The following is an 18,613-nucleotide window of genomic DNA, read 5'->3' on the forward strand; positions in this document are numbered from 1 at the left end:
GGTGGCGGTAATGCACCATAACGTTGGATGCCAACCGCTGATATAAACCCCACCGAAGAACATGTTCAGCTGGTGCCGAGACAAATTCGACTAGTCGAACCGAACCAGTGCGCTCGTATAGTCTCTTAAAAAAGACCTTCCTTTGAAAACCCGAGAAGAAAGTGGCAATAGTCATGTTTGTCCATTTTGAGACGCCGTAACCTGTACTTTCTCAAAATAGTCAGAAGTGATTCTAACATAACTCAAGAAATCTGTCATTCATTTTGATGTTTTTGCGCAATTTTACATCTAACTAAGATGTATAGTGCAGTATTTTTCAATGAAAACGAGTCGTCTCCAGTTGGACGACAACAAAGACCTTATTGTAGAGTCCTACTGTTGACAAATCACCGAGGAAGGGGTGTACATAGACTTCGGCCCTGAACTTCGCCTTGCCTCCAGAAAATGTTTTGTGTGCCCGAACATCCGATAAACCCTCGCCGACGTCCAAAACGTCAGAATATGTCGTCATAATATATGCACGAACTTTTCCGAACTGTTTCGGCTGGGAAGCGTGTGGACGCCTTCGTTATTATTATTATAGGGTATTGTCTCTAAACCTGAAGTCAAAGCCGCAGTTTGGGTACATTTTGGTTTTAACCCAAACGGCAAAGGAGAGCCTCATACTCTTGATGAGACCGTTTACAGGTTATGTCGGATTGTTTGTGTCAAAAGTGGAAGTTTATATCGGCAATGGATACTACTTCTCTGATCCATCATGTGAGTCTGCTCTGCTGCAAGTCATTTGCACTGGCATTGAAATCTACATTCAAATGTTGAATTCCTAACGTTTTAGAATTGTAGGCTTCGATGTGTTTTTCCCCATGACTAAATGTCCCAGTTTCGATTTCTCTCTCTCAATTTCACTCACTTCCATGCTGTGCATTTCGCATAGGCCATTGGTATACCACGACATTCTCTGTAGTTGTTTTCCTACATTTCCATGCGGCCCATCCATAGTACCCGATATTTAAATACTTGTATACATATTTTTCTCACTTTTTTTAAAGAACTGCACATTTGGTGACACTTGCAAAATTGAGCCCGGTATATCGAGTGCACGCATGCCACGACGGGGTAGGTTACTGGGCGGTCAGTAGAACGAGCGCACCCAAATTGAAAGACCAGCCCTCAACCGAGTGTAGGCTACTGCTACACGTAGATTATAATGATCGGTCGTGAGAATGGATCTTGTCTCTAAACCCAAAGTCAAATCCGCAATTTGGGTGCATTTTGGTTTTAAGCCAAACGAGAAAGGAGAGCCTCAGAATATTGATGAGGCGGTTTGCCGGTTATGCCGGAGGATTGTTTTTGTCAAAGGAGGAAACACGAGCAATCTAAGACATCACCTGCGACTACGACACCCTGATATATTTTCTGAGTTTATATCGGCAACGTCTGGGCATGGGTACTATTTTGAGCCATCAGGTGAGTCTACATTCAAACGTTTTTAGAATTGTAGCCTATGTTTTTTGGGGGGGCATAATATTGTCGATTTTTTTTTCTTTCACTCGCTGTCATGCATGATGTGCATTATATACAACTCAATACTTGAACACGATTTGCTAACGCACCAAAACGCCTGAATATGATTGGTCAACCAGAGATGTCAGTCAAACTCTGTCCTCGATGAGAAAGAAGTATCGGATATCGCCATTAAGGGTCACTGATATCGTACACATTAACTTGTTGTTCGTCGGATATGTTGCTGAATTTGTTGGCAATTAAGTAACAATGTACAGACGCGGTATATTCTGTAAACATTCTAAATTGGTAATTATTGTGTGTAAATCGATAACCGTTTAGGATTTCATCATCGGGAGGCCTAATCTTTAGGCTATATCGTGGTATCCAGGTAAACCTGTGCTAAAACTGTGCTAAATTAGCAAATTTGAGCCATTGAACGATGGATTTAGTCTCAAAGAAACGAGCTACATCCACAGTCTGGGTTCATTTTGGTGTAAAACCAAATGATAAAGGGGAGCCTGAAAATAAGGAGGAGGCCATTTGTCGGTTGTGCCGAAGGATAGTTCCGTGCAAAACTGGGAGCCCGACCAACCTGAGATCACATTTAAGGGTTCACCACCCTGATGTGTTTTATCAACTCATGTATGGTGATGGTGGTGTTGGAGCCTCCATGCGTCAATCATCAGAGACATCAGGTGTGTAATCAGCAAGTTATTTGCACCTGTGTGTTGGGAATTGACAAGGACCTCACCATACGATATTATCACGATACATATGTGCCAATACAATATGTATTGCGATTCGATATTGTGATTCAATGTCCAAACATATAACATTGCTCACTGTCTGTTGCAAAGGGGCAAGAGAGAGCCATGAACATGAGTTTTGATCAGTCACGGGGAGTCCTGAAAAAACATAAGCGCTGATGTGGTTTTTGCTCATCATTTTTTTAAACATGGAGAACAAGCTATGAATAAATAATACTGGAGTTTTGGTGCAGGTACAACTGACCAGCACAAAAAAATATTGCGATATTGTTGAAAAATATATATATTGCGATATATCGTTAAATAATATCTCTATGTAACTGTATATATTCCCCCCCATAGTGTGTGTGTAAGAGAGGGAAAGAGACTGCAGTCTGCTTGCTCATATTCTATTTCTGGGGGTAGAGAACAGAGGTGTCCTGCGGCCAGCCTGATTCCGGTGTGCATTTTCCTCCATCCACAGTCCAGACAGCTTCTACTAACTCCCTCTCCACCTCTACCCAGGTTCAGAGCAGAGTCACCACTACAACAACGACAACGGCTCCCAAGGCAACTTCGGCAGTGGCCATGGTAACTTCGGCGGTGGCCATGGTAATGACAGACCGCTTCACTTCATCCCAGACATGGTGGTCTGCGGTGAGCCATGGTTGGAGGGCGGTGACCCCCGTGCGGTGGGTTCCATCCCCCCGTGCCTCAGCCTGCGGAGGTGGGGCAGTGGGCCTGTGCCTGGGGGGTCAGCAGAGGAGGAAGAGACTGGGGTGTTTGCCAAGACCCTGTCACTGCATCAGGGGTGGACGTTTGGACCCTTCGTAGGAGAGTTGACCCGCGGCCCTCTGAGTTGCCTCAAATACGCCTGGGCTGTGAGTATGGACAGATGGATATTAGCCAGGGCTGTGAGTATGGACAGGTGGATATTAGCCTGGGCTGTCAGTATGGACAGGTGGATATTAGCCTGGGCTGTCAGTATGGACAGGTGGATATTAGCCTGGGCTGTCAGTATGGACAGGTGGATATTAGCCTGGGCTGTCAGTATGGACAGGTGGATATTAGCCTGGGCTGTGAGTATGGACAGGTGGATATTAGCCTGGGCTGTCAGTATGGACAGGTGGATATTAGCCTGGGCTGTCAGTATGGACAGGTGGATATTAGCCTGGGCTGTCAGTATGGACAGATGGATATTAGCCTGGGCTGTGAGTATGGACAGGTGGATATTAGCCTGGGCTGTGAGTATGGACAGGTGGATATTAGCCTGGGCTGTCAGTATGGACAGATGGATATTAGCCTGGGCTGTCAGTATGGACAGTATGGACAGGTGGATATTAGCCTGGGCTGTGAGTATGGACAGATGGATATTAGCCTGGGCTGTGAGTATGGACAGGTGGATATTAGCCTGGGCTGTGAGTATGGACAGATGGATATTAGCCTGGGCTGTCAGTATGGACAGGTGGATATTAGCCTGGGCTGTGAGTATGGACAGGTGGATATTAGCCTGGGCTGTGAGTATGGACAGGTGGATATAAGCCTGGGCTGTCAGTATGGACAAATGGATATTAGCCTGGGCTGTCAGTATGGACAGATGGTTATTAGCCTGGGCTGTGAGTATGGACAGATGGATATTAGCCTGGGCTGTGAGTATGGACAGATGGATATTAGCCTGGGCTGTCAGTATGGACAGATGGTTTTAGCCTGGGCTGTCAGTATGGACAGGTGGATATTAGCCTGGGCTGTCAGTATGGAAAGGTGGATTTAGCCTGGGCTGTCAGTATGGACAGGTGGATATTAGCCTGGGCTGTCAGTATGGACAGGTGGATATTAGCCTGGGCTGTCAGTATGGACAGGTGGATATTAGCCTGGGCTGTCAGTATGGACAGGTGTTATTAGCCTGGGCTGTCAGTATGGACAGGTGGATTTTAGCCTGGGCTGTCAGTATGGACAGGTGGATATTAGCCTGGGCTGTCAGTATGGACAGGTGGATTTTAGCCTGGGCTGTCAGTATGGACAGGTGGATATTAGCCTGGGCTGTCAGTATGGACAGGTGGATTTTAGCCTGGGCTGTCAGTATGGACAGGTGGATATTAGCCTGGGCTGTCAGTATGGACAGGTGGATATTAGCCTGGGCTGTCAGTATGGACAGATGGATATTAGCCTGGGCTGTCAGTATGGACAGGTGGATATTAGCCTGGGCTGTCAGTATGGACAGGTGGATATTAGCCTGGGCTGTCAGTATGGACAGGTGGATATTAGCCTGGGCTGTGAGTATGGACAGGTGGATATTAGCCTGGGCTGTCAGTATGGACAGGTGGATATTAGCCTGGGCTGTGAGTATGGACAGGTGGATATTAGCCTGGGCTGTCAGTATGGACAGGTGGATATTAGCCTGGGCTGTGAGTATGGACAGGTGGATATTAGCCTGGGCTGTGAGTATGGACAGGTGGATATTAGCCTGGGCTGTCAGTATGGACAGATGGATATTAGCCTGGGCTGTGAGTATGGACAGGTGGATATTAGCCTGGGCTGTCAGTATGGACAGATGGATATTAGCCTGGGCTGTGAGTATGGACAGATGGATATTAGCCTGGGCTGTGAGTATGGACAGATGGATATTAGCCTGGGCTGTCAGTATGGACAGATGGTTATTAGCCTGGGCTGTCAGTATGGACAGATGGTTATTAGCCTGGGCTGTCAGTATGGACAGATGGTTATTAGCCTGGGCTGTCAGTATGGACAGGTGGATATTAGCCTGGGCTGTCAGTATGGACAGGTGGATTTTAGACTGGGCTGTCAGTATGGACAGGTGGATATTAGCCTGGGCTGTCAGTATGGACAGGTGGATTTTAGCCTGGGCTGTCAGTATGGACAGGTGGATATTAGCCTGGGCTGTCAGTATGGACAGGTGGATTTTAGACTGGGCTGTCAGTATGGACAGATGGATATTAGCCTGGGCTGTCAGTATGGACAGGTGGATATTAGCCTGGGCTGTCAGTATGGACAGGTGGATATTAGCCTGGGCTGTCAGTATGGACAGGTGGATATTAGCCTGATCCACCATCCTGACTAAATCACTGTGTAGAAGAGGTAAGCGGTGTAACTGAATTTTGTAGCGACCCTGGTTTATAAGCGCGGATATCGACTCTGCCACTTCAGCATGCTTTTGTGGCACAGTCGATGGCGCGCTGGGCGTCTGGCCAGAAGGTTGAGGGTTCGAGCTTTACTCCCTCCCTTTTCAGTCTGTCATTTAGGTTAGTATTGTGGAGTAACTACAATGTTGATCCATCCTCAGTTCTCCTATCACAGCCATTAAACTCTGTAACTGTTTTTAAAGTTACCATTTGCCTCATGGTGAAATCCCTGAGCGGTTTCCTTCCTCTCTGGTAACCGAGTTAGGAAGGATGCTTGTATCTTTGTAGTGACTGGGTGTATTGATACACCATCCAAAGGGTAATGAATAACTTCACCAGGCTCAAAGGAATATTCAATGTCTGCTGTTTTTATTTTAACCTATTTACAATAGTTGCCCTTCGCGAGGCATTGGTAAATCTCCCTGGTCTTTGTGGTTGAATCTGTTTTGAAATTCACTGCTCGACTGAGGGACCTTACATATATGTATGTGTAGGGTACAGAGATGAGGTAGTCATTCAAAAATCATGTTGAACACTTATTGCACACAGTGAGTCCATTCAGCTTATTATGTGGCTTGTTTAGCACAGTTGTACTCCTGAATTGGAGGCTTGTTTAGCACAGTTGTACTCCTGAATTGGAGGCTTGTTTAGCACAGTTGTACTCCTGAATTGGAGGCTTGTTTAGCACAGTTGTACTCCTGAATTGGAGGCTTGTTTAGCACAGTTGTACTCCTGAATTGGAGGCTTGTTTAGCACAGTTGTACTCCTGAATTGGAGGCTTGTTTAGCACAGTTGTACTCCTGAATTGGAGGCTTGCCATAAGGTTGAAATACTTATTGACTCAAGACAGTTCAGCTCTAATTTTATATTTATTTGTAAAATTGTCTAAACATAATTCCACTGACATTATGGGGTAATGTGTGTAGGCCTGTGACACATCTCCATTTAATCCATTTTAAATTCAGGCTATAACAACAACATTTTGAAAATGTCAACGGGTGTGAATACTTTCTGAAAGCGTTGTAAGCTGTGTAACAGAATTGTATTTTTTTTTTTACAATTATTTAACTAGGCAAGTCAGATACGAACAAATTCTTATTTACAATGACGGCCTACCGGGGAACAGTGGGTTCAGGGGCAGAACAAAAGATGTTTACCTTGTCAGCTTGGGGATTCGATCCAGCAACCCAATGACGTTAGCGGCGGCTTATGGTAGAGAAATGAACATTAAATTATCTGCCAACAGCTCTGCTGGACATTCCAGCAGTTAGCATGCCAATTGCACGCTCCGTCACCTTGAGACATCTGTGGCATTGTATTGTGACAACTGCAAATTTTAGTGGCATTTTATTGTCCCCAGCACAAGCTGCACCTGTGTAATGATCATGTTTAATTAGCTTCTTGATATGCCAGACCTGTCAGCTGGATGGATTATATTGGAAAAGGAGAAATACTTGCTAACAGGGATGTAAACACATTTCTGCACACATTTTTTAGAAATAAGCTTTTTGTGCCTATGGAACATTTCTGAGATCTTTTATTTCAGTTCATGAAACATTGGACCAACACATGTTGCGTTTACATTTAGTTCAGTATAGTCTTGATAAAGGCTGACCTATACACTGTAAACTACATGCAAATGTGGTCAGTTTGGTCTTCAAATCAGCTAATAGTTGATTCTCTTCTCTTGTTCCCAGATCAAAGAAAATGATTCCTACTACTTCGTAGATGCCTCGGATGAAAACAAATCAAACTGGATGAGGTGAGAAGTTAAGTTTGAAACAATGATGTCTACATTTAGTCTTTCAGGTTGTCAGCGATCTGTTTAACCTTTTTCAATATAAACACGTATTCCTGTACTGATCTTATTAGTTAACCCAGTGAATATAAGTCATTTAGTCATTTATGTTTCTAATGTCTAAACAGACATCCCTACTTCATATTTCTCATATCTATGTGAATATCATCTTTAGTCAAGATATACATTTAGGGCTGGTTTCCAGGACACAGATTAAGTCCTGGACTGAAAAGCAAGATCAATGGAGATTCTCCATTGAGAATAATTTTTTAGTCCAGGATTAGACTTAATCTGTGTCTGGGGAAACTGCTCCATTGGCTTTGCAATGTTAATATCACTGCCTTGTCATGCCTCTCATCCCTGTTCAGGTATGTAGCGTGTGCTGCCTGCGAGGAAGAACACAACCTGACGGTGTTCCAGTACCGCGGTCAGATCTTCTACAGGGTCTCCCAGCCCATCCCTGAGGGGACAGAACTCAAGGTCTGGATTGGCCAGGAGTACGCTGCCATGCTGGGTCTAGGGATCGGTACGTTTGGTGATTGGGAGTTGGGAGCGCAACGGAATTAACGTTGTTAGGCGTTATTAACTGGTAATATTATTTATTACTTGACAATTGGAGCTTCCTAGTATTCGTCCCATGTGATGGAAAAACATTTTTTTATGGAATTACGCTGTTATCTTGTAGTAAAAGGGAGCTGATCAGGGAGATGCAAAATAAAGCATTACCTATATTTTGACTCACATGAACACTGTTATTCTCTTACTGTCACTCTCACAGGTGAGAACATCAAGTGTGAATTCGGGGACAAGGAAATCCTACTGCGGATCTTCCGTGACATCCAGGTCGTGCCAGTGGGCGGAACTAGCAGTCTCCCAGACGCCAATGCCTCTTACAGCTGGTCAGACAACAGCCAATCAGGGAGCCCCCTGCCAGTCATCAGTGATGTCAGTAGCGGGTTACAGACTGATACCACTGACCCCACCCCTGTCCTCAACCCACCTCAAAACACCAATCAGACGGGACTGGCAACAACCGTGAAGTACGACTTTGTAAAGGGTGCTGAGATACTGTTGAGCCCCTCTCAGCCCAACAGCCCTGTATGGGAGTTCTTTGGGTTTGAGCCGGACCCCAACGGCCAGCCGCTGGACAAGGACAAAGTCGTGTGCAAGCTGTGTGGTCAACAGGTGGACTACAGTGCTACTGTCACCCAGCTGGAGAACCACCTGGTCCTGATACACCATATGAAGCGTCGGGACGTCATCAAGGACGGCAACAAGCCCTGGGTTTCGTCCTCGCGCTTCAGGCCTTACCCCACTACGGGCGGCAGAGCACCTCGTTCTAGCAGCCCCTCAACCCACAGAACCACCAACAGCAACTACAGTAATGAGGACTGGACTTGGAGTGGGAACGGCAGTTCAGCAGTGACCGATACTGTGACCGCGGGTTCCACCGCTACACCGGGACAGAGAACGCTCTCTAACTTCCTGACCAATCAAACCACCACAGCCATCACTAACTTCCTCATCAAAGACTTGTTGCCCCCGGATACAGTGGAGGGGGAGGGTTTCAAGCAGCTGATCCAGACCCTGCTGCCGTCCTGCAAGGAGATTCCTTCAGCTTCTCTACTGGAGGAGGTGCTGAGGGACGTCCACACCGAGGGAAGAAAGAACTGGGCCAAGCTGCTGACCAACAGCACTGGGTTCAATGAGGAAGACACTTCCAAACCTAATATTCCAGTTCAATTCAAACCCAGCTCCTCAACAAGAAAAGCTGCCCGTTTCCACTCACAGACCCAGAACCAAGTATCTCACCACGTAGCTGTTAGTGCTGACGTGTGGTGTCATGACTGGCAGGGAGACCAGGAGAGATACGCCACCCTGTGGGCCCATTTCATCAACGCTGACTTCACTTCCCATAACCTGGCTTTGGCCACGCAGCGTCTGGGTGAGACGGGAACTGGGGATATGGATCTGAGCGTGGTCGAGGCTACAGTGAGGTCCGTGGCTCAGGAGTGGGACATCTCTCAGCCCAGTTTCATCCTGCTTGGGGGCGAAGAGATGGAAAAGACGAAGGTAGGTGCGAAGAAGAAAGAGAGAAGTGGAGAAGGGGTGGGTGGAGGTGCCCGTCACCACCACCCGAACTCCACCACATTCCTGGAGATGGAGGACTCCATATCCTCTGATGATCTCTCAGGTTTGGAACGAGCGATCGAACGAGCCAACTCCACCAGCGAGGAGTCCCACTCTCCACCCATACCCTGTTTCTTCACAGCTGTTCAGAGCTGCATAGAGGAAGTCATGAGTCATTCCATCATCTCAAAGACCCTCTGTGTATTCCAACACCTTCTCTACAGCCTCTTCTCCCTCCATGATAAAGACATGGTAACTCTTCACCCAGCCAGGAAACTGATCGTAGTCCTACAGAAGCAGGAGACGGCTGAGCTGAAGGCTTGGGCCTATGGGAAACCAGGCTGGAATGGGCTTTACAGTGTGGTTAAGACGCTCCTCCGCTATCAAAACATGATCTCTGAGACACTAAAACAAATAGACAATGAGATCCAAACTGGACAAGACACAGGAAGTCCCACTGACTTGGATTCGGGGGCGACTGCCGCTTTGAAAACCGCTGACAAACATGACACAAACTCCACTTCAGCTGGCCGTGCAAACTCTGACACCACCGACAGCTCCAACTCATCGGTCCCCGTGCCTCCCAAGCGATCTGACTGGAAGGTGTTGGAGGATCTCTCCTCCTTGCTGAAACCCCTAGACGTGGCGTGCCGTACCCTGGCCAAGGAACCGTTCCCCAGGCTCTCGCTGGTCAAGCCCATCCTCACCGGCCTGCTCGACCGACATTTCGCCCCCCACCCCCGCCATCGCAACGACTCCACCATCTTGAAGGAACTCAAAAAGAAGATAAGGTGGGGCCTTTCCCGCCGATACAACGACCCCCAGATCAACCAGGTATTGTGTGTAGCGTGCGCCCTCGACCCCAGTTTCACGGCCTGGGCTTCATGGACGTCAGAGAGCAGGCGACCACCTTCGCCTGGCTGAAGAAAGAAGTGGTCCGGATCGTAGAGGAGGACCGGAGGAGGGCTGAGGCAGCGTCTCCAGGGAGGAAGAGGAAGAAGAGGGGATCCTCCTCGACCACCTCATCAGGAGAGATGGAGGGAGACGTCCTGAGAAGAAGCAAAAGGCTGAAGGAGATCACCCCGGTCAGTTTTAAAGAGCGAACAGAGAGCGATTCAGACGAGGAAGACACCGGTAGCTCTGTGAACGACGACAGTGAGAGTGATAACATGGAGCCGAAACTGGAGCCCACCTCCCAGCAGACTGGCATGGAGTTCCTTCTAGGGGACCTATTCGGCTCCCAGTCCCAGAACAAGCAGCCCTCAGTGGAAGAGACAGTGGACATTGAGCTGTCCGTCTTCAGAGCAGAGAAGGGGGCCACCCTGGGCGTTGAGCCTTCACAGTGGTGGAAGGCTAGGTCAGGACAGCTCCCCCTGCTGGCCAAAGTGGCACGTGCCTACCTAGCTGCCCCGGCTGTCGCAGGCAGTGCCGTCCAGATGTTCCTGCAGGATGGAGGGGGGGTGACTCAGAGGAAGAGAACCAATATTCCTCCAGAGGGCCTTGACCAGATGCTGTTTCTGCACCATAACGGTCTGACCGCAACCACACAGGGTTACACAACGGTCTGAAAGGATGAACACAACTTGCTGACTGTCACTCAATACATAGATTTAACTATGGGGCTTCTCTCTCTCTCCAAGTTGATGAGATGGACTTTGTGAAGACTATCACTCAATCTCTGAAACTTGAAAGACTTAACCTTTCTTGGTTAAAATGTTGGACTGTTATACATGTTACTGTTGTGTTTTCAGTGTGTAGATATAAACTAAATTCAGAGAGAAGTCCCTTTTCGGTTAGTGCCTTATCATTCTTTGAACTGTTAGCATAACTACTGTACACATGTATTGTTTAAGTAAAAAAAAAAAGTTTTACTGAATGCATATACTGTTGTTTAAGCTAGTTTACCGTCCGAAGTCTGATGGGACTCCTACTTCTGAACCTATTCATTTGTTTTGGGAAAACTCTAGATTTATATTTTTTACATTTCAGAATTTTATATATACATATTTGGTTAACCAACAAGGTTGAATTTTCATAGTGTCTGTAGGATTAATGTAGTTCTCTGAGAATAACACTATAAAATATATTGCAGCTGAAACAAACAAATGAAGATGTATTGGTTCTGTGGAGGAAATCAGACGTAACATACATTATGCTGTAGACCTAACAAGAACATGTAACTTTTATAGTCTGAACTGTTTAATCAAATGTTCCAAGGCTTAAATGTTAGAATAGTAAACTAACACATTTGTAATCCTAAACGTGGTCACATCATCAGTTCTTCATCCTGTGTTTGCATGTTAGAATGGCTGTTCTTTATGAAAGAAAGTATATCTGATCAGTTTGTAAAGTCATACAAATAGCATTTATCACTGTGTACATTCTTACTGTCAATGGCTTTTGGGTATCTGTAAGTAAACTTTGTTTCAGAGAGATGTTTCAGTGGGTCTTTTCATTGACACTCATATCAGGGTTTACTTCAGCCAACTGTTAGCATGGAGGAGTAGTAGCTATGAGTGAGTCAATTAGTTACACGCTGGAGCAAAACATTTAGCAACTAAAAGGGCCCGTCCCTGTTCTATATATAATTTATTTAACTAAAACATTTTCTTCTGTTTGGTCTTCACCTGGGAGTTACTGGTGCTGCCATAGTTGTGATGTCTGGTCTGGCCATGGAGGTGACTGGTGCTGCCATAGTTGTGATGTCTGGTCATGGAGGTAACTGGTGCTGCCATAGTTGTGATGTCTGGCCATGGAGGTGACTGGTGCTGCCATAGTTGTGATGTCTGGTCTGGCCATGGAGGTGACTGGTGCTGCCATAGTTGTGATGTCTGGTCTGGTCATGGAGGTGACTGGTGCTGCCATAGTTGTGATGTCTGGCCATGGAGGTGACTGGTGCTGCCATAGTTGTGATGTCTGGTCTGGTCATGGAGGTGACTGGTGCTGCCATAGTTGTGATGTCTGGCCATGGAGGTGACTGGTGCTGCCATAGTTGTGATGTCTGGTCTGGCCATGGAGGTGACTGGTGCTGCCATAGTTGTGATGTCTGGCCATGGAGGTGACTGGTGCTGCCATAGTTGTGATGTCTGGTCATGGAGGTGACTGGTGCTGCCATAGTTGTGATGTCTGGCCATGGAGGTGACTGGTGCTGCCATAGTTGTGATGTCTGGCCATGGAGGTGACTGGTGCTGCCATAGTTGTGATGTCTGGCCATGGAGGTGACTGGTGCTGCCATAGTTGTGATGTCTGGTCTGGCCATGGAGGTGACTGGTGCTGCCATAGTTGTGATGTCTGGCCATGGAGGTGACTGGTGCTGCCATAGTTGTGATGTCTGGCCATGGAGGTGACTGGTGCTGCCATAGTTGTGATGTCTGGCCATGGAGGTGACTGGTGCTGCCATAGTTGTGATGTCTGGCCATGGAGGTGACTGGTGCTGCCATAGTTGTGATGTCTGGTCATGGAGGTGACTGGTGCTGCCATAGTTGTGATGTCTGGTCATGGAGGTGACTGGTGCTGCCATAGTTGTGATGTCTGGCCATGGAGGTGACTGGTGCTGCCATAGTTGTGATGTCTGGCCATGGAGGTGACTGGTGCTGCCATAGTTGTGATGTCTGGCCATGGAGGTGACTGGTGCTGCCATAGTTGTGATGTCTGGCCATGGAGGTGACTGGTGCTGCCATAGTTGTGATGTCTGGTCATGGAGGTGACTGGTGCTGCCATAGTTGTGATGTCTGGTCATGGAGGTGACTGGTGCTGCCATAGTTGTGATGTCTGGCCATGGAGGTGACTGGTGCTGCTATAGTTGTGATGTCTGGTCATGGAGGTGACTGGTGCTGCCATAGTTGTGATGTCTGGTCATGGAGGTGACTGGTGCTGCCATAGTTGTGATGTCTGGTCTGGCCATGGAGGTGACTGGTGCTTCCATAGTTGTGATGTCTGGCCATGGAGGTGACTGGTGCTGCCATAGTTGTGATGTCTGGCCATGGAGGTGACTGGTGCTGCCATAGTTGTGATGTCTGGCCATGGAGGTGACTGGTGCTGCCATAGTTGTGATGTCTGGCCATGGAGGTGACTGGTGCTGCCATAGTTGTGATGTCTGGCCATGGAGGTGACTGGTGCTGCCATAGTTGTGATGTCTGGTCATGGAGGTGACTGGTGCTGCCATAGTTGTGATGTCTGGTCATGGAGGTGACTGGTGCTGCCATAGTTGTGATGTCTGGTCATGGAGGTGACTGGTGCTGCCATAGTTGTGATGTCTGGCCATGGAGGTGACTGGTGCTGCTATAGTTGTGATGTCTGGTCATGGAGGTGACTGGTGCTGCCATAGTTGTGATGTCTGGTCATGGAGGTGACTGGTGCTGCCATAGTTGTGTTGTCTGGTCATGGAGGTGACTGGTGCTGCCATAGTTGTGATGTCTGGTCATGGAGGTGACTGGTGCTGCCATAGTTGTGATGTCTGGTCATGGAGGTGACTGGTGCTGCCATAGTTGTGATGTCTGGTCTGGCCATGGAGGTGACTGGTGCTGCCATAGTTGTGATGTCTGGTCTGGCCATGGAGGTGACTGGTGCTGCCATAGTTGTGATGTCTGGTCTGGCCATGGAGGTGACTGGTGCTGCCATAGTTGTGATGTCTGGCCATGGAGGTGACTGGTGCTGCCATAGTTGTGATGTCTGGTCATGGAGGTGACTGGTGCTGCCATAGTTGTGATGTCTGGTCATGGAGGTGACTGGTGCTGCCATAGTTGTGATGTCTGGTCTGGTCATGGAGGTGACTGGTGCTGCCATAGTTGTGATGTCTGGCCATGGAGGTGACTGGTGCTGCCATAGTTGTGATGTCTGGTCTGGTCATGGAGGTGACTGGTGCTGCCATAGTTGTGATGTCTGGTCATGGAGGTGACTGGTGCTGCTACTATGTGTTACGCTGCTACGGGTGAGACTTGTCAGGGATTTACTAGTGTTACTATGGGTTTGGATACTATACTGGTGCTATGGGTGTTGCTTTGGATGATACCACAGGCATGTAAACTAGTCACAGAGGATGTTGTTTCGCTGTTTGGCCTGTAGATGGTGCTGTGACTCTAGCAGGAGTTGTGAACCTCACTACAGGTGCCTGGAACAGGGTCAGAGGCTGTCCCACTCCCTGGTTGGCAACAATCATAAACACAGGCCTGGGACTTGTTCTTCCTGCTGACCCACGCTGCATTCTAACAACAGTGCCTAGACTTGTTCTTCCTGCTGACCCACGCTGCATTCTAACAACAGTGCCTAGACTTGTTCTTGCTGCTACAGCACTCCCCGGCCCTGACACAAGCTGCAGTCTAACTGGTCCTAGACCTGTATTCCCTGCTACAGCACTCCCCGGCCCTGACACAAGCTACAGTCTAACTGGTCCTAGACCTGTATTCCCTGCTACAGCACTCCCCAGCCCTGACACAAGCTGCAGTCTAACTGGTCCTAGACCTGTATTCCCTGCTACAGCACTCCCCGGCCCTGACACAAGCTGCAGTCTAACTGGTCCTAGACCAGTATTCCCTGCTACAGCACTCCCCGGCCCTGACACAAGCTGCAGTCTAACTGGTCCTAGACCTGTATTCCCTGCTACAGCACTCCCCGGCCCTGACACAAGCTGCAGTCTAACTGGTCCTAGACCTGTATTCCCTGCTACAGCACTCCGACACAAGCTGCAGTCTAACTGGTCCTAGACCTGTATTCCCTGCTACAGCACTCCCCGGCCCTGACACAAGCTGCAGTCTAACTGGTCCTAGACCTGTATTCCCTGCTACAGCACTCCGACACAAGCTGCAGTCTAACTGGTCCTAGACCTGTATTCCCTGCTACAGCACTCCCCGGCCCTGACACAAGCTGCAGTCTAACTGGTCCTAGACCTGTATTCCCTGCTACAGCACTCCGACACAAGCTGCAGTCTAACTGGTCCTAGACCTGTATTCCCTGCTACAGCACTCCCCAGCCCTGACACAAGCTGCAGTCTAACTGGTCCTAGACCTGTATTCCCTGCTACAGCACTCCGACACAAGCTGCAGTCTAACTGGTCCTAGACCTGTATTCCCTGCTACAGCACTCCCTGACACAAGCTGGTGTCTATGGTGTGTACTACTAGACACTGACAGAAGTAGTCTATAAGACGGGAACATGTTTTCTTCTTTCAACACCAAACTGCTCTGACTTCTTCATTGTGATCCTCCTCTTCTGCTGGAACTGTGTGTCTCAGTCTCCTCGTCACAGCTGTGATGATCCAGTTGGTTCAGACCTGAACGAAAGCGGTTTGGTTTGACCTGGACTGTCCTAGTCTTCGCCTCCAATCCAGATGACAGTTCAACTTTGACCCATGGGGGTGGACGGTTCGATGCCGTGCTCAACATTAAGGTGTCACTCCCTGGTGAACGCCCGCAGGCACATGGATCTTCCCGGACTTGGGCTCTGTAACGTGGGTACGGCGGTGGAGGCGGTCGGGCCAGAGGAATCCCTTGCCACGGTCGGGACAAACGGAGGGCTTGTCCTCTGAGTGGAGCTTCAGGTGGTGGGGTGTCTTGTTGCAGTCCTCAAAGGCGTGGTCACTGTCCTCCATGTGGTGGACCTAATACAGGGAACAATGTTGTTGAGTTTCTCACAGCGCCATTTAGCTATTCTCATCGCCAGTCCTTTTATACGCCAATATTTTTCAAAAAATATCTAGAATTTCAAAAACAACCATTCAAAGCATACCTATAGTATACCATTGTGTGTAGTTGTTGGGAAATGATGATTAAATGACTGAACAAATCATTTTAAATGAAATTGTATCTTTTATTATATCTGATTAACAATATGAGATCATAAGAAGGGATTGTGAGACACAGACTAGGAGTAATTAAAGTTAATGAACACCATTCCAACTAGGAAGAAACAAATGGGTTGTGGACTGTGAAAACAGATAAGGTCGTTAGCCTATGATTGACCCTACAGAAACTTAGCTCTGGGGTTTTTAGATAAGACTGAGTGCATTCCTAGGTTTTCTGTTAATTAAAACTCAGTTCAGTGGTGATCGATAATGTTGAGGGGTCAAAAGTTATCTGGGAGTGTGTTAGTAAGTTAGAATGAACTTTTCACCTTACTTTGTCCCGGTCGAGGAGGGGATTCTGTTAAAGCAGTGAAATGACGTCATGATCTGTATATAAACTGTTTGTTATTAAGTGGAAGCTCCGATAATAAATTATATTACCTATTATTGAAAGACTGGTCTGCGTATATTTTAGTTTAGTTTATTTTATTTTTACAGGGATAGTGCACATTAATCAACGTTTCAGTAAAAGTGCCGGTTTTAGTCAGCCGGCTAATTTTCAACCGCAGTCCCTGGGCAGGTTATTAAAAACAATTACAATATAGACAATAGCACCATAGAACAAGCAAGACATAGCAACATAGGACAAGCAAGACATAGCATACGGACAGAGCAACATAGAACAAAAAGCAGCAAGACAAAATTCATAAAAGCAACAAAGTGTTTCCACACCTCACAAGCTACAGACAACAGACAACATGGAAAGTGGCAACACACAGCTAGGGACCATGTTCACAAATCTGATTGACCTTTAGCCATGTCTTCAAGCATTTTGTGAAAGTGTGATATGTGGTGCAGTTATGTGTGTCTGATGGCAGTGTATTCCAGACATGGGAAGCTCTCACAGAGAATGCGGATTTACTAAAGGTGCTTTTCCTTAGGGGAACTATACAAACAAGAAATCTTAGAAATTCTCATAAAATAGATTAAGGGCTTTCAATTAATGAAAGCACATTGGCATAATTAAATTACAGTAACAGTAGTATTGTTTAGAGTAAATACAGGAGTCCACATCTCTCCAACACTTCCTCAAACCCTTATGAAGTGTTTCCTACATACCAATTTGTAAGTCGCTCTGGATAAGAGCGTCTGCTAAATGACTTAAATGTAAATGTTAAATGTACATGTACACTGACAGCAAAACCAGGGACCAGTCCTCTCAACCTAACTTGACTGACCTTGTGGTTATGCAGAATCCTGGCTGTCCTGAAGGCCTTGGGACACTTCTCACACAGGAAGGGCCTTGTGTCACCAGCTGATGACTGATCATACACTGTTCTAAAGAAATTGTCACACTGGGGACACGGGTGAGGTTGCTCAGTCAGGTGGCACAGGGCGTGTGCCTTCATCATACCGGCGGTCGCAAACGTCTTCTCACAGTACGGGCACGGAAACGGCTTCTCGCTCGTGGGCGGCGACCGCCGCGGCGTTGGAGAAGAATTTGCCGCAGTGTGAGCACATGTACGGCTTGGGCCTGTCCAAAGAGCGTATCACTCTCACCACAAGATTAAATCATGTTTTGCTACTTCTACCCAGTTCCTACCTGTCTGTGGAAGGTCTTGTTGCAGTCGGAGCAGGAGTAAGGCTTCTCTCCGTGTGAACACAAGGTGCATCATCCTGTCCTGAACATATGGCCAGACTGCATGTGTGGTGGAGGCTTGATCCACTGACACAGTATGATGGATCTGGGTCTGCTTTGGTATCACTGGTCTACATGTGACCTGTTGTTGTTGGGGAAGTAAGGCAAGCGTCAACATTGGCAATAACTTGAACCGATTTTTATCTCCGAACTTATGGGCTACATTTCATAAATGTACCCCCAAACTTGATCAAAATACCTTCTCTACTGTGTGTTTGATTACAATCAATTATACAGCAGTAAGCTACACACATATTGGACAATGTTTTGTATGTTATATTGATTCAGTGTGTGTAGAATGAACTACCTGTGTCTGTGCCATCGTTGTCGTAACTGATATCTTCATTTTCAGCTTCTTCCGCCGTTAACTGAAGTACTCTGCTCTCGGTACTGGACCTTTCACGGTAAGAACGTCGGCGACCTGACTTTGACAGCTTGGTTATCTCCGCCAGTAAAGCTTTTTGCAGAGAACCCATACAACGAGCCAACGGCACTTCAGAGATGGACAGAAATAAAACCACGACTTCCTCTGTTGACATATGTAAAGATCCGTTGTTTTTGAAGTTGTGTAAAACTAGATCGCATCACGTCGATCACTTCATCCACCCTTCGACTCGGAATAAAATTGTAGCTAAACGTGGTTTCCTCCATTTCTAAAGCTGTTGTGAAACTCAGGATATTGGGTGTTCATCGGCAATTTCAACTCTTGCCTACACGAGACGAAAACCTTGAATACCAATCTTTATCAGCCTAAATTTATATGTGATCGCCAACTGGTTTGTTTTGGACTGCGTGATTCAATTTAACCGGAAACCA

The 18,613-nt window shown here is 47.2% G+C and overlaps 2 protein-coding genes across 7 annotated transcripts; one reads left to right on the forward strand and one right to left on the reverse strand.

Annotated features, from left to right (window-relative positions):
- Positions 1-671: 671 nt before the first annotated feature.
- Positions 672-11,753, forward strand: LOC115116276 (uncharacterized). 3 transcript variants are annotated; one of them, XM_065003594.1, is made up of 5 exons: positions 672-759; positions 2,778-3,133; positions 7,090-7,154; positions 7,559-7,716; positions 7,969-11,753. In XM_065003594.1, the coding sequence occupies exons 1-5, from the start codon at positions 672-674 to the stop codon at positions 10,242-10,244; spliced, it is 2,943 nt and encodes a 980-aa protein (XP_064859666.1). In that variant the 3' UTR covers positions 10,245-11,753. The 3 variants fall into 3 exon arrangements, with proteins under 3 accessions (XP_064859666.1, XP_064859665.1, XP_064859664.1); XM_065003593.1 differs by lacking the exon at positions 672-759 and adding an exon at positions 766-1,467; XM_065003592.1 differs by lacking the exon at positions 672-759 and adding an exon at positions 1,556-2,201.
- Positions 6,912-18,601, reverse strand: LOC115121408 (zinc finger protein 736-like). 4 transcript variants are annotated; one of them, XM_065003597.1, is made up of 4 exons: positions 18,105-18,601; positions 17,337-17,879; positions 11,999-15,915; positions 6,912-11,953 (listed from the first exon to the last, which is right to left on the reverse strand). In XM_065003597.1, the coding sequence occupies exon 3, from the start codon at positions 13,078-13,080 to the stop codon at positions 12,031-12,033; it is 1,050 nt and encodes a 349-aa protein (XP_064859669.1). In that variant the 5' UTR covers positions 13,081-15,915; positions 17,337-17,879; positions 18,105-18,601; the 3' UTR covers positions 6,912-11,953; positions 11,999-12,030. The 4 variants fall into 3 exon arrangements, with proteins under 4 accessions (XP_064859669.1, XP_064859668.1, XP_064859667.1 ...); XM_065003595.1 differs by having other exon boundaries at positions 6,912-15,915; XM_065003596.1 differs by having other exon boundaries at positions 6,912-15,915; positions 17,702-17,879.
- Positions 18,602-18,613: the final 12 nt, after the last annotated feature.

This window comes from Oncorhynchus nerka, linkage group LG18 (genome assembly GCF_034236695.1).
Source record: "Oncorhynchus nerka isolate Pitt River linkage group LG18, Oner_Uvic_2.0, whole genome shotgun sequence".
Taxonomy (NCBI): Eukaryota; Metazoa; Chordata; class Actinopteri; order Salmoniformes; family Salmonidae; genus Oncorhynchus; species Oncorhynchus nerka.